The sequence below is a fragment of the Gavialis gangeticus genome, unplaced genomic scaffold, assembly GCF_001723915.1.
Source record: "Gavialis gangeticus isolate Ggan-Ray unplaced genomic scaffold, GavGan_comp1, whole genome shotgun sequence".
Lineage (NCBI taxonomy): Eukaryota > Metazoa > Chordata > Crocodylia > Gavialidae > Gavialis > Gavialis gangeticus.
In genome coordinates, this window is record NW_017728994.1 from 47,559,166 (window position 1) to 47,573,970 (window position 14,805).

At 60.2% G+C, this 14,805-nt stretch overlaps 1 protein-coding gene across 1 annotated transcript in view; it reads left to right on the forward strand.

Moving 5' to 3' along the window:
* Nucleotides 1-12,442, forward strand: part of SFXN2 (sideroflexin 2) — a 14,965-nt gene extending 2,523 nt beyond the window's left edge. Inside the window, exons 3-13 of the mRNA XM_019502741.1 lie at nt 2,760-2,932; nt 3,524-3,694; nt 4,916-5,014; nt 5,553-5,628; nt 5,920-6,005; nt 8,704-8,764; nt 9,063-9,129; nt 9,729-9,778; nt 10,294-10,343; nt 10,853-10,900; nt 11,224-12,442. Coding sequence (XP_019358286.1) covers nt 2,772-2,932; nt 3,524-3,694; nt 4,916-5,014; nt 5,553-5,628; nt 5,920-6,005; nt 8,704-8,764; nt 9,063-9,129; nt 9,729-9,778; nt 10,294-10,343; nt 10,853-10,900; nt 11,224-11,323 — 969 coding nt within the window. The 5' untranslated portion in view covers nt 2,760-2,771 and the 3' untranslated portion in view covers nt 11,324-12,442. The remainder of the gene's footprint in view (nt 1-2,759; nt 2,933-3,523; nt 3,695-4,915; nt 5,015-5,552; nt 5,629-5,919; nt 6,006-8,703; nt 8,765-9,062; nt 9,130-9,728; nt 9,779-10,293; nt 10,344-10,852; nt 10,901-11,223) is intronic.
* Nucleotides 12,443-14,805: the final 2,363 nt, after the last annotated feature.

Consider the following 14,805-nt stretch of genomic DNA (forward strand, 5'->3'; position numbering starts at 1 on the left):
GGATGTGTAATCTAAACCTCCTCTCCAACAACTTGTGGCCGTTATTCCTTGTTATGCAGGGGGGCGCTCGGGGAAACCAGGTCTCCCCCAAACCCTTCTGGTCCCCCCCCAGTGAGTTTATAGATGGCTCCAGGTCCCCCCTCAGCCTTCTCTTGTGGAGGCTGAACAGGTTCAGGTCCCGTCGCCTCTCCTCGTAGGGCCTGCCCTGCTGCCCCCTGACCACACAAGTGGCCTCTCTGGACCCTCTCGATGCTGTCCACATCCCTCTTAAAGTGCAGCGCCCAGAACTGGACGCAGTACTCCAGCTGCGGCCTGACCAGTGCCGCACAGAGGGGGAGGATCACCTCCCTGGACCTGCTTGAGATGCATCTGTGGATGCACGACAAGGTGCAGTTGGCCTTCCTGACTGCGTCCCCACGCTGCCGGCCCATGTTCATCTTGGAGTCAGTAATGACTCCCAGATCCCTTTCTGCCTCCGTGCTCTCTAGAAGGGAGATCTCTGATCTTGGACGCTAGTCCTAGCTCTATGTCTGCCTTAGCTTTCCTGACAGCCCGCCTCCAGGCCCGAGCAGAGGAGGTAGCACCCCTCTTCCACCGGGTGTACGCCGCCTTTTTGGCAAGCAGGCATTCCTGGATGCCCTTGGTGAGCCAGGGGGGCTTTTGGCACTTCTGCCCCCCTTGCTTCTTGTTGGGATGGTCACCTCTTGGGCCCCAAGTATCGTCTCCTTAAGGAGCAACCACTCATCTTGGGCACTGAGCTCCCGTGCCCTCGGGAACCCCAGCGCCTCTCCCACTAATCTCAGCTCGTTGAAGTTGGCCCTCTTGAAGTCTAGGGCTACCGCCTTGCTGCAGGCCCTCGACACCCTGCACTGGATGGTGAACTCCAGCAAGCGACGATCGCTGTCGCCCAGGTGGTCGAGGACCTGGAGGCCCCGACCAGGTCGTCGCCTGTGTCCAGGACTAGGTCGAACAGGGCGTTTCCTCTGGTGGGACCGTGCACCTCCTGGGTTAAGCGGAGGTCCTGTATCTCAGCCAGGAGCCTCCTGGAACGGTCCGACCCGGCTGACCGCTCCTCCCAGCAGATGTCCGGGTAATTTAATCCTTGTAAGAGTGGTGCGCAATATTGCAAGTGCCTACATGTGACTTGCAAGCTGAGCCCAGGGTTCAAATAAAATTCTGTAGTCCCAAAACCCTTCTGGCAGCGGGGGGCTGTCTGAGCCGTTTCATAGTCGTTAGGGGCTGCAAGGGACCTTACAGATCATCGGGTCCACGTGGGCAGGAAGAATGGCTCTAGGATTTTTCCACAGCCGAAAACCGAGTGAAGACTGAGAGCTGGCAGTTTCCTGGGAGGCAAGGCTGAGACTCGCGTGCTTGGACCAGCGCGATGTGTAAGGCTGTGATGAGACGCAGAGGACGACTGCTTCACCAGGAGAGCACGCCGGGTGTGACGTAACCCGCCTCCGCAGGCTCCCGCAGCGCTGCAGCGAGCCAAACCCCCGTCGTCCTAACCCAGAATAAAACCACGGTTGGGACAACGGGCTTGCTCCTCTTGTAGCACCGTAAGAGCGCAGAGGCAGCAGTTATTGAAACAGCCGGTCCACGTCACTGTGTGCCGTTCGATGCTGGTGTAATTGTTACGTCTTATCTCTGCTTCTGCCCGACTAGCGGTCCCGAGCGCAGCATTGGCTCTGTCCGCAGCGGTTCTGGAGCGTGTCGAAGGCTGGTGAGGACAGAATCGGAGAAGCCGGGCTGCAGGGGACCTCTGGTCCAGCCCTGCTGCTTAAGGCAGGATTAGCCCTATCCAATCCGTCCCATCCAGGTCCTGTTACTAAAACTGCACAATCGACTCTCACAGAGCCCCCTAACCTGCCCCCGGGAAAGCAGGGGGACAACGGCACGCCGTGTCCTGGTGCTGCAGCGGTTGTTAATAGATGCTCAAGAGATCCCAGGCAGAAGCCATGCCCCATGCTACGGAGGACGACGGTCCCCTCCCAGTCCATACCAGTTTGATCATGGGGGAAAAATTCCTTCCTGACCCCAAATGGGATCAGTTTGAGTAAAGGGTGGGCTTATGATGATGGGCTTAGCGGGCTGTTTTAAGGAGCAGGAAAGCAGCTCTGCAACATGTCCCCGCTTCGCCAGTGAACACAGTGGCTACGTGGCCACCTCCATGCCGGCAGCTCTTGGATCATGGTGCCAGTCTGAGGATCTCGGTCCTTGTTTGTAGGGAGCAGCTCCCGAGTGGGATAAAAGCCACGGCCTGTGCTTGGCACAGACTTGTAGTGAGGTCAGGATGGCAAGCCCTCTAGTTGCCCCGTCTGAATCATCCCTGCCCACAAGGCGCGATGCAAAGTGGTGGTTTAAGAGCTGGCTTGCAGTCGCCCACATCACTGCACATCAGTCCCCATAATAAAGCTCAGGTGGTGATGCACGAGGGCTGGTGCACAGGTGAAACCTACTGTCCCCCACCCCCAGCTGCTTGGAGCTACTGGCTCCCTTGACCTCCTTGGTCAACGGACTTAGCCATTTTGATCTTGACCTTGGACGTGGGAGCTGGTGTCATGCTGGAGTGTGAGCCTAGCGGGGATTGCTACCTGCACAGAGGCTGAGCCCTGCGGGCTCTGGGCGTTGTGCAGATGTGTGACCATGGGCCTGGGACGGGGGGCGTTACCAGAGACGGGTTGGTTGCGGAGGCTGGTCTCTGGGCAGTGTCAGGCATGGGAGAGCGGGGTCCACTTACCAGTGCTCCCCTTCTCCAGCTCAGCCTTGCAATGGCACCCGCTTCGGCCAGCTTCGACATCGATGCCCCGCGGTGGGACCAGACCACGTTCGTGGGGCGCCTCAAGCACTTCTTCAACATCACGGACCCGCGCACGGTGCTGGTGTCGGAGCAGGAGCTGGACAGGGCCAAGGCGCTTGTGCAAGGCTGCAGGTACACAGCTGGGCAGCCCAGGCGCCTGGAGGCCTTTCTCAGGGTCACACCATGAACCATTGAGGGGTTGGGATGGGGGGGACACACAGCACGAGGCTCCTCACTGAGCCGTCCCGGTGGGGGTTTCCACCTAGCCCCCGCTGGTAGGAAAGAGGTGGGCAAAGCCTTGCGCTCCTGCCGATGGGGGAGTTTGAACCTAGGGCTCCGGGGTATCGTGAGAGCAGTGCTGAGCTCTGCTGTGCATCCGAGTAGCAGAACATAATGCCTTTCATAAAGGGAGCATTATCTCCCCGTTTTGCAGATGGGGAAAACTGAGGCACAAGAAGAGACTTGTCTAGCAAGCTAGTGCCAGAGCTGCGGTGGAAGGAGTCGGGCAGCCTGGCTCCCGCGTGCTAGAACACATGTCATTTGGGCGTATAGCTCCCTGATGCCCCATGGAGGGGGACACCAGGCTAGAGGCACCCTTTTTCCCCTAGCAGAGCCCTGTCTCTAGGCATCTAGGCAGGACATCGTGGGTGGGGGATCACGACGGCAGCGCGTTGCTGTGCCCAGGGGGGTGCTCCCAGGTGCTGATGGCTCTCTGGTTGGCAGGGCAGGCGTCGTGCCGCCGGGGACCAGCCAGGAGCAGCTGCTGTACGCCAAGAAGCTGTACGACTCGGCCTTCCACCCTGACAGTGGGGAGAAGATGAACCTCATTGGGAGGATGTCGTTCCAGGTGCCCGGGGGCATGGCCATCACGGGCTTCATGCTCCAGTTCTACAGGTACCGCTCCCCGGACGGGTTGGGAGCCAGGGCGGACGGGATGGACCAGTGCCCCTCGGTGGGAAGAGGCCGTTGGACAGGATCTCGCCCTCGCGGTGCGCTGGGACGTGATGAGCAGGTCTCGCTTGTAGCGGGCATCTCTGGCGTGCCAGGGCTCCCTTCGAAGGGTTGCAGCCTCCTCCCCGTCCTGGCCCAAGCTGTCGTCGCGCCCTGCCCTCTCTTCCTCTGCCACATTTCAACGTGCCAGCCTTCCTGGGAGTGACGCGATGGGGGCAGAAATCCTGAATTCAAGGACAAAGCACGTCCTGCCTGGGAGGCTGCAGGGAGCGGGCGGGCAGCCGAAACGCCGGGAGGGTGGTCTCGTTCCCTGCCAGCAGGCCGGCAGAAGGAGTGCGGGTGCCCCGGTTCCTAGCCCGGTGCCCTCTTCTCTAGGGCACGCTTCATTCGAGTGTGTTGCTGCCTGATGCCCCGTGGCAGAGGATGCCCAGGCCAGAGGAGCACCGGCCACTCTTTCTGGTGTTTCCCTGGTGGGGTCCGGTTGTGCTGGGGCTTTCCAAAATGTCCAGGAGGCTCCTCGCTCCCTGAAACGTGGCACTTTCTGCCTCTGTGGCCTTCCCCACCGCATCTCTAACACAGCCTGATAGCAGGGCTCAAAACCAAGTCTGCGGTGCCTGATGGAAATGTCTCCCGGCCCCACCAACCCTCCCCGTTCTCCCTTATCTTATTAACCATGCTCCACTGCTGATTCAGGCTTTTCCTAATGATTAACCAAAGCCAGCCGCCTGCTTTCCTGCCTCTCTTTGTCCTTTGCATCCTCTGAGCTGGGGGGGCTCCTGCCCCAGGTTGGTTCCACAGTCCCAGTATTGTGTTCACCTTCTCCTGCTCTCTGCCTTGGGGTGTTTGGGCGGCGTTATGGGGCCCTCCTGCTTTGCTTTCCCATCTCAGTGCTCCTCTCTGCTGCATTCGGGGAGCGAGCTTGCATTGGGCCCCAGCGTTGGACCCAACACTGGTTGCTTTCTTCTCTGGGATGATCCTGAAGAGACCAGCTGGGATGGGTGCGCCGTGTCTTGTTCCTCCCGCACCCTGATCTAGCATGTGTTTGCTCTCCCCTGCCCCCCCACCCCCACCCCGGCGCACCTCAGATGCCCTGCTTCTTGCGGGGCCAGGTCCCATGCGCAGCCTCCTGCACCCACTCTGAGCTCTGGCCTCCCTGCCTGGCAGGACGGTGCCCGCCGTGGTATTCTGGCAGTGGGTGAACCAGTCCTTCAACGCCCTGGTGAACTACACCAACCGGAACGCCGCCTGCCCCATCTCGCTCACGTGAGTGTTGCCCCGGTCCTGCCGTTGTGCTCAGGCCGGAGCTGTGCACCCTGACCCCAGACATGCCCAGAGGCCCCGAGCTCCTGGATGGCTTGGGGTAGTGTCCCCCCCTGCTCCATGGAGGGGACGTACTGGGAGTTAGGAGCCTTTCTCTAATGTTTCTGCTGCCAGCCGAAACCTGGGACTTTTGGGAGACGTTCCCCACTTGAGCCGCGGCTCGCCTTAGATGCCTCCAGTCCTAGGTGGTGGCACCCAGACTCTTGAGCAGGGTTTGAGGGGTGGGGGAGGCCTGCAGGTACCTTCAGCAGGGCTGGATGGTGGGTCCTGGGCATGGGGTGTCTGCAACCAGGTCTCCACAGGACCAGGGTCCTTCCCAGCCGGGAGCAGCATAGCTACATCTGCACCTGGGGTATGGCCAAATAACAGGGGTGTCCTGGGCTCCAAGGAGGACACGGGAGGCAACCCCAGTGACCTAGCCAGGGGCTCAGTGGCTGTGCTGGGGGACTGTTGAGTCACAGGTGGGTTCCCCCCTCTCCAGGCAAATCGGAGTGGCTTATGTCACTGCCACCAGCACCGCCCTGGCAACTGCTGTGGGACTCAACCTCTACACTAAGGTACTGTGGGCAGTTCCAGGGAGCGGGTGGGATCGGGGGGCCGGCAGGAGACTTGCTTCTGGAGGCCACTGCTAGCCCCCGGCTGACCCCTCCAGCGGGATCAAGGAGGTCTGGTGGTCTCAGGTGGCTGGGTGCAAGGTGGCAGCCCGGGGCTGCCCCTCTGCAGAGCCCCTGGGTCAGAAACGCCTGTCCCAGGGCCCTAACAGGGCTGCTCCCCTTCTCTGTCCATGCAACCTTGATGCCCCCCCGGCGTCCGAGGGCCTGGCTCACCCGGCTCTCCTTCCTCCACAGAGAGCCCCACCCCTCGTAGCACGCTGGGTCCCCTTCGCCGCAGTCGCAGCCGCCAACTGTGTGAATATCCCCATGATGAGGCAACAGTAAGTTGGTCCTACCCAATGCTCTGGCCTGTGGGAGCATGACTGGGGGGTGGATCTGAAACCAAGCACGGAGGAGGCAGGGGCAAGGAGAGCTCAGCCTGGGTAGCCTGGGCTCCTGGTGAGACTCGGTGATCTCTTGAGGTCCCTTCCAGCCCTACTCCTCTGTGACTGGAGTTAGTGCCAACTCAAAGTTATTACTGGATGGTTTTCGAACCCACTCGTCCAGTTGTCAGATAATGGCTCCATGGGGCAGAGAAAGTGTTGGTTCATTGGCTCGTTATAGAATCGCAGACAATGCAGGTGGACGGGACCTCAGGAGGGCACATCACGTTCAACCCCCTGCTCAAAGCAGGACCAGCCCCAGCTACGTTATCCCAGCCAAGGTATTGTCTAGCCGGGTGTTCAAAACCACCCAGGATGGAGATGCCACCTCTCTGGGTACTCTGTTCTGGTGCTTTACTACCCTCCTAGTGAGAGTTTTTTCCTAATAGCCAACCTCAACTTCCCTTGCTGCAGCCTGGGCCCATTGCTCCTTGTCCTGCCATCTGCCCCCGCTGAGACCAGCCCAGCTCCGTCCTCTTTGCAGGCCCCGGCAGGGAGTTGAAGGCTGCTGTCAAATCCCCCTCAGTCTTCTCTTCTGCAGGCTAAACAAGCCCATTTCCCTCCGCCTCTCCTCACCAGTCCTGTCCCTAGGCGCCACAACCATTTTTGTTGCCCTCCGCTGGACTCTCTCCAACATGTCCACATCCTTTCTGTCGTGGGGACCCACAGCTGGACACAGGACTCCAGATGTGGCCTCCCCAGTGCTGAATAGAGGGACGAATCACTGCCCTCCATCTGCTGGCACCGCTCCTGCCGATGCAGCCCAGGATGCCGGTAGCCTTGGCACCAAGGGCACGCTTGGCTCACTGTTATGGTGAGATCGTCCATGATGAAAGCACACGGGGCTTCCTCTGCCTCTGGGTGCTGTTGGGAACAGAGTGGAGGACTGGACGGACTCCTAGAGCGATACCAGACCAGAGCTGATCACGAAGGCTTGTGTCTGGCTCCCCTCCCTGTAGCCGCCAGTTTGGAGGAAACTGAAAAATCCCCATGACTTGGCCTAAGAAGAGGAGCCAGAGGATCCACCCTCAGTGGGCACAGAGCTTGATGACTGGTGGTCTTCATATTGGCATGTGTACTGGCATTGTGCAAGGCAACTGACATCACCCGTGAGGGCTCCCGGTGTCGGGGACTGAGCCAGCCGTTGGCAATTCTCTGCTCAGGGCCTTTGCTCGGTGCTCCAGGACCTGTTCTGGACTTTGTTACCATCTCCTTCCATGCCAGGCCGTTGTGACTGACCCAAGGATACGTGTGCGTGCTTGTGCATGCAGGTGTGCCCATGGTGCGTCTCTCAGGGGCTCAGCACCTGCCGTTATTGCAAGCCGTGGCGTTTTCCTGCAGCTCTTGCAGCAGAGGCCCATGTTTGCCTGCATGCGGAGCAGGATTCTAGTTCTGGCTCTGCAAGGGCTGGGTGTGTTTGTGCGTGCATGCACGCGTGCATCTACGTGGCTGACCTTGCAACTGCCGGGTTTCTGCAGCGGGTGGATTCAGTGTTATGGGGACAGTTGTAGGGCAGATAACACCGAGCTGTGGGTACCTCAGTGTTCGGCACACAGCAGTTTTCCTTGTGCCAGGAGGCGCCTGGTGATGAGCCCTGTAGAAACAAGGCCTGGGCAGAGCAGCTACAAAGCCCTTTGCTCAGGTTTTCCAACACCATCAAAGTCGGGAGGCGGTGACCCAGACCCTCTGCCCGGTTCTCCCCACACTGATTAGCCAGGGGCAGGGCGGGGGAGCAGCACAACCGATCTGCAGTGGGCCCAGATGTTGCACCAAGATGCGGTGGGGGAGCGCTGTTCCAGCAGTGCCCCGGAGATGGCAGCATTGCTTCAGCTAGTTTAAGTTTGCCTGGCAGCTGGGTCTGTGCCCTGGATCTGCACCCTGAAGCCGGCAGACCCTGGCCTGGGGATGCTGGGGTCCCCAGCCAAGATTTAGCTGAATCGCCAGTTGCCTCCTAAGGGACTGGCCCACTTGCTGTAGGGGGTGGCTAGTGCAGCCTCCAAGCCAGGGGCACGGCATCTTCCCAGGGATTGCAAGCAAGGGAGCAAGACTGGATTGGGAAGAACTCGCTCCTGTGGGTTAGGGCGGGAGGATCTGTTGTTAGGGCAGCGCCCCATCTCAGCCAGGCCCTGCGTGGGGCTGGGCAGCACCAGGCCTCCCTGCCTGTGTCCCTTCCAGCCTAGGGAGCCTTAGCACAGCGCTGTGCACGGGGCAGGAGTGCGTCACCTCGGGCATCGCATCCTGAAAGGGGGGCGCGATGCTCCTGGCCCAGAGGCAGGCCTGCTGAGCAAGCACAGGGGCCCGTGCTGTTTCTGGAGAGTATGGGGAGTCAAACCAGTTAAAAGCCAGGCTGCAACCCCCTGGGCAATGGGCCCAGCTCCTTGGTGACTGCACCTCGTTGGTGCTACTCGGGCCTCGTTCCCTACTCGTGATGCACTGGGACGAGTGGCTAAGCCTAGGAGATGCAGGGCAGAGGGGGCCGGGCAGGGGCTGTTCTGGGGTGACGGGAGGAGGTGTCATTGGGCTCGTGGGTGCAGGGGCTGGTTCCAGCCCGCGCCTCGGCCCCGAGCACCCACAGCCGCCCGCCTGCTGCCTTTAGGGAGCTCATCAACGGGATCGCCGTGACGGACGAGAACAACAACGAGCTGGGCCTCTCCAGGGTGAGTCTGGGCTCTCCAGGGCGGGTGGGCTGGTGCCGACATCCATGCCGAGGTGTCTCCCAGGCTCAAGCTTCCCCGGAAGCGGTCGCAGGGGCAGGAGAAGCGTCTGCAGAGCTGCTGGACATCCGCTCGCCACTGTGGTCCTCAGCGTGCCACGGTGACCCCCAGGGACGTGGCAGGGGCAGGGCTGGAGGACGTAACCGGGCCACTCGGGCGATGCCACAGTCCTCGTAGACGTGCCAGGGGCCGGCCCAGCTGGTGAGCCCTTGGCACTGCCCATGCCCGTTCTTGCTTTCAGAGAGCCGCTGCCAAGGGGATTACACAGGTGGTGATCTCCAGGATTGCCATGGCCGCGCCTGGCATGAGTAAGTGCCTGCAGAGCAAGGGGCAGGGATCCTGCGGCGGCCGGTTGGGTAGGGGGGAGGCACAGGATGGCTGCAGCTCTGGGGAGCTCTGGGCACTGCTTGCGCTGACAGCCAACCGGGGCCCCCTCACGGGCATCCTTTGTCCGTGTCCAGAGCAATGGTCTCTGCAGTCATGGCTTTCTCCTCCTTGTCCGGCCTCTGGGGAGTTTGCATGGCCACGCGCACCCCCAGGACCCAGGTCTCAGCAGCCCCCCCAGGAGCCATCCTGCAGCACCGTACGATGCCCCTGGTGCCCCCTCCCCAGGCACTCCCCGCTATCCCCCTGTGGGGTGCTGGTCCCCTTCTGACGCTGCGGGCGGGAGAGGAGCCACGCCATGGCTCGGCGTGCATGAGGGTAGCAGACGAGGCCCTGCCCCGCACAGACCGTCTCCTCGACTGGCCCTGGGGGCGGAGGAGGATGGCCTTCAGAGCTCCCATTTTGGGTAAATCTTGCCATGTTGGGACCAGTTTCCTCTTTGAGGCCCCTCGGGGAAGTGATGAGCTGGAATTGGGCTGGAGGTGGCTGAGGACTTTGACTCCTCTCTCTCCTTTTTTGCCAGTTATTCTCCCGATTATCATGGAGCAGCTGGAGAAGTTTCCCTTCATGAAGGTGAGGCCTGAGCTGTCCTCTGTTCTGCCCCAGCTCCACCTTCCCGGTGGTCAGGCATCTCCACGGCCCTGCTGACCCCTTCCTATCACCTGTGCTCTCCCTGAGACCAGCTCCACAGACACTGGCGTCCTTCCCTTGTGCCATCTTCAGTTCCCGGCTCTCCTCGCTGGCCTGGGGAGTGACGGGCCCAGACGCTGGGCGGATGGAGCAGGGGGTTGGAGAGGGGTGCACAACCCATTGCAAAGGGCCGGTCCATAGGTCTGATCCCAGAGTCACAGCAGCGCAAATTTCCAGACCCATCCAGCCCGCAGGCCATAGCCTGAGTACCGGTGGCGTAGAAGACCTTTAGCGATGCTCAGAAATGCATGCACATCTAACACGCAGGAAAAAGGATTTGCTGTATTAGACCTGGCCGCAAATTTAGCTCCCTTCTCCATGAGCAGGCTTTGAGGTAGCCGTGGTAGCCGGGGGTTGGGATTTCAGGAGCTCACTCCTCTCCTCTCATCCCTTTGCAGAGGATCCGGGTCCTCCATGCACCTTTGCAAGTGATGCTGGTCGCGGGCTTGTAAGTACCTCGCAGCTGGGACCGTGGCTGTTCTCCAGATCCCAGGGATGCCATCTCCGTCATCTTGTACAGCCCGATATCCAGCACTTGTGAGCACGCCCAGCTCCGGTGGGATCCCGCAGAGCACTCGGCACTGCTGTGACCGGGGCACAGCCTGGTGCAACTGAGGGGCGGCCATCCTCTGCTTTGGTTGTGGGCATTGAAGAGCCCAGGGGCCTCTTGTGCTGTTCCCCACCAGAGCTGTGGCCTCTGAGTCTCCCAAGGCTTTCTGAGTTCAAGGCTCCCTCCTGGATGGGGCTCATGCTGAGAAGGGCTTAGGTGGCATATCGGTCCCTAGGTCCCCTGGATGCATCCCCAAGCCTCCTGCCTACTTCTGTAGGCATCCAGAGGAGTCCCATTGCCTCTTGGGTCTGGGAGAGGGTGATTCCCAGGGCCCATAGAGGCCAGGCTGTTGCTTGGGGAGTGGGTGTTGGTCATCTCCGGTAACGTGGTTGCCCATCTCCCCGCAGCCTCCTGTTCATGGTGCCGGCGGCCTGCGCGCTGTTCCCGCAAAGATGGTATGAGCCCGACAGTCTCTCCCCGCCTCCCTTAGGGCTGCAGTCCCCCTCTCACCATGCCTTGTACCAGGGGGGTCTTTGGCTTATCCTTCCCCCGCGGCTCTGGGGCAGAGCTCCTCTGTCCAGACGGCTCTGCCCCTGGATGGGGGAGGCTGCAACGTGACCTCCCTGCTCCAGGAGCGGCTCCTTGGCCCCTTCGTGGCGCTGGCTGCGCTCCCACGGCAGCTGCCTAGCAAAAGGCTGGAGACCAGCTCCCCCCAGCCAGCTCGCATCCGACTAGCGCAGGCTCTCACCCTCTCTCCTCTCCTCTCCTCTCCTTGCAGCTCCATGGCGCTGTCCAGCCTGGAGCCGGAGCTCCGCGCCCGCGTCGTGGCCACGCACGGAGACAAAGTGCCTTACGTCTACTTCAACAAGGGGCTGTGAATGGGGCCTGGAGCCCTCCAGATCCCTGCACCCTCCAGTCGGGGCCAGTCCCACCTGGTCCCCGTCCCCACCACCCCCCTGCTCCCAGAGGAGAGGACCTGAAGCGACTCCTGGCTGCTGTGGTTGGATTCTGGGTCTCCGGAGGGAATCCCCCCTGGCTGGGCCCACGTGTGAGCTGGGCTGAGGTGCTGCCCGCTGCCCTAGCGAGCAGAGGGTGCCTGTCCAGCCAGGCTGCCACGTGGCACCGTAGGTCTATCAGCCACAGGCCTGGAGAAGCCTCTCCAGTCCCCTGACGTTTCTGAGCAGGCAGCCTGGCTTGGGGGAGGCTGAGGCCTGGCTCCGATGCTGCTCAGCCTCCCCCATGCCCGTCTCCAGCACTGTGCCCCCTTCCCCAATTTAAACAGCTCCCTGCCCCTGCTGAGCAGGGCCTGGTGGGAGCGCACACATGGTGCTACCCCTCTGTTCTTCCCAGGGGAGGCCGGTCTCGGCCAAACCTGTTGCGGGTCAAACCCGTTACACCCCAGGACCTCCCACTGCAGCCGGAGCCGTGCGGCCTTCTGCTCTCAGCTTCGTTCCAGACCTTCACCTTGACCCCCTCCGGCCTTACGTAGGCATCATCCTCCTCTCCCTGTGCAACGAGTAACCAAATGTCTTAAAGGAACAAGGATCTCTGCCGTGGCCTTGGGCTGAATTGACCGAGTTAGATTTTCAGTCCCCGAGCTGCATTGCAGACAGACCACACAACCACCCGTTTGCACCCGCGTCCTCCGCTCAGCTCGGACGTGGGTTGCAACGAAGCCTGGAAATGCCTTATTTTTTTTTAAGATGCTTTTTATCCGCCAAGCCTTCGCCTGCAGATTGCCACGGTTGCTGTAGGTCCTACCCAAAGACCCTCTGATATGCCTCTGCTGTGGTCTTCAGCGTGTGAGCTGCTGTCTGAGCCACGCTGGCATCGACGGTGCAGGGATCTGGCTGGGACCCGCATCGTTTTCAGCCCGTTGTAAGACGAGGGAGCAAAAAAAATCACGAATCCCAAAACTAAAGGGTAAGGAAATGGGACATGTTGAGGTGCCAGATAAGAGGAGGAAGAAATAAATGTCCAAGGATTTTTTAAAACCACTGCTGATGCTGCCACTGTCTTCTGTCACCCGGCAAGGGGTATCTCCAGCGATCCCACCAGTGACCTCCATATGTAGCCACTCCAAGTGGAGGAAATGGGCAAAGTAGTGGTAGGTCGTGTGCATAATTCAGGAAGAAGAAACCAGGAGCTGGAGGAAGGAGGGGGGGCTGAGTTGAGACAGGGATTGGGACCTGGACCCTGGCTACAAGGATTTAAACAGCTGCCCATGGTCAAACTAGCATGAACCGTGGGGGTTTGCCCTCCTTTGCAATGGGGACATGGCCTCAGCCTGGGGTCTGTCCAGCATATATTAACCTTCACAGCAGCCGGATGTTGGCCACCACCTGCTTGTGTCTGGTCCGAGGGCTGTGCCTCTCGTTGCATTGGGGTGGCTGTATGGTTTTGCTGAGAGATTGAGCACTGGGTTTGTATAGGGTGTTTTGGATAGGGCTGAGCCTGCCTCAGGCAGGGGGTTGGACTGGATGACCTCCGAAGACCCCTTCCAGCCCTGTTTTTCTATGACCGTATGCAGGAAGGAGTCCTAGAAGAACCGGGTGGAGTCTGGAGGGCCAAGCCTCTGTTGTGCAATGATGCTTCACGTATTTGGGTCTGCAGACACGTGTCTGTGGAGGTCCCAGAGGCAACTGCACTCCCAGGCCCTCTGCTCTAATGCGTGTGTTGTGGGGTAGGGGTGGAGAGGGGCTACACCTTTTTCTTGTCTTGCATAGATACTTGGTTGAGAGCCTGGAACGGGCTTCTGCGATGCCAGCTGCTGTAGCCAAAAATGCTGCTGGGTTTGAACCGTTCTGTCAAAACAGCGGGTGTCTGCATCCTGCCTGCCTGTGGGTCCAGGCAGCTCCTCTCATCTGCAGCTAGACCCGTGTCCTGGCTGAGCACAGGCCGTGCCCATGTGGGGAGCTGCCTTTGCAGTGCTGCCCAGCCAGCAGCATCCCAGAAAGCTTCACAAACAGAAATGCCAAGCGCCTTTGTCACAGCTCCGTTTCCTTCATCGCTGAAATGCGGTCACCTCTGGGGTGGAGCACTGCAATTGGGTTTAAGAGCAAGGCCCAGCCCTGTATAGGACAGGAATTGAAGAAGCGTCCTGTATCCCAGCGGTGCTCAGTCTCTGGCTTAGGGGCCTGATCCGGCCCGTGGAGCGGTCCAGCTGCAGTGCTCCCCATGAGTTGGAAATTTGGCAGAGGCAGCCTGGAGCCATGCCAATTAACACTGCTCCCCACCGCCCCTACCACCTTTCCAGACCTATGCAGAGCCCTGCAGTCTGGATGACGTGGCCCTGTGTGCAGGTTGCCCCACGACGAGATTCAGGTCATGTGGACCGACTCCTGTGCACTGGATCAGACCCACGGACCAACCTTGCACTCCGGATCAGGCGTGCAGGCCAGCCTGCAGGGCCGGAAAGGTTGAGCACCGCTGCTGTGTCCAAATAAACCTGCGCCCGCATTTCAGGAAAGCGGTAAGCAAGGATCCCAGGTTTGAATTCAGCGATAGCTGTAGCAGTTGGGTCTCCAGGGCCTTGTCTGCACTAGGGCTCTTCCACCAACCTTTCCGTCATCGCTGCCATTTCAGCTCTCAGGCACTAACCTTGATTCTGCCTCCTAGTCGGGCAGTGCGATTTTAAAAGCATGCTTAAGGCATTTTAGTTTGCTGCCCAAAAGGATTTGAGGCTGTTTAGACTTGCATCGTTCATTCATCCAGGATGGTTTGCACAGGGCTGATCCTGCCTCCGCAGGAGTTGGACTAGATGTGACCCCCACGGGTCCCTTCCAGCCCCGCAGCGCTGGGCTTCGCATCCCTTTCATGACATCTTCCCAGGTTTGGGCTGTCGTAGCTGTGCTTTAACATGTCTGGATTTCTGTAAAGGGCGACTCGGGCTTTCCTGGGGTGGAAGGGCTTGTTCTGGAAGATAGTTTCCTTGCAATGCTTTTTTTTACCCTTCGGGTATTGATCTGTGTCTCATCCACATGATCGAAGCTGGGAGACGGAGTACAATGGGAGAGGAGGGGAGCATGTGTGTTGGGTGGTGGGAAGGAGCACGTGTGGGTGTTGTGCTGTGGTCCGTAGGATAGTCCCAGGGGCTGCGCACCCCCAGCCTGAAGATGCCCCATCCAAAGTCGAGTGGCCTTAGCATTCCTGAAGCTGGCGGTGCTTCCCGGTGGCAATTGCCTGACATATTTGGGGAGTGTCCCTGGGTCCAGCCAGCGGCGCTGGACGCGGCGGAACGGGTCCGAACGTCCAAGGCTGCACAAGCTGGGCTGCGGCCAAGTGCCAGGCAGCTGTCTGGCTTGCTCAGGGACGCCCCACGGTCCCCAAATCGCTGCCTGGCGGGGCAGGGCCTGTGAGC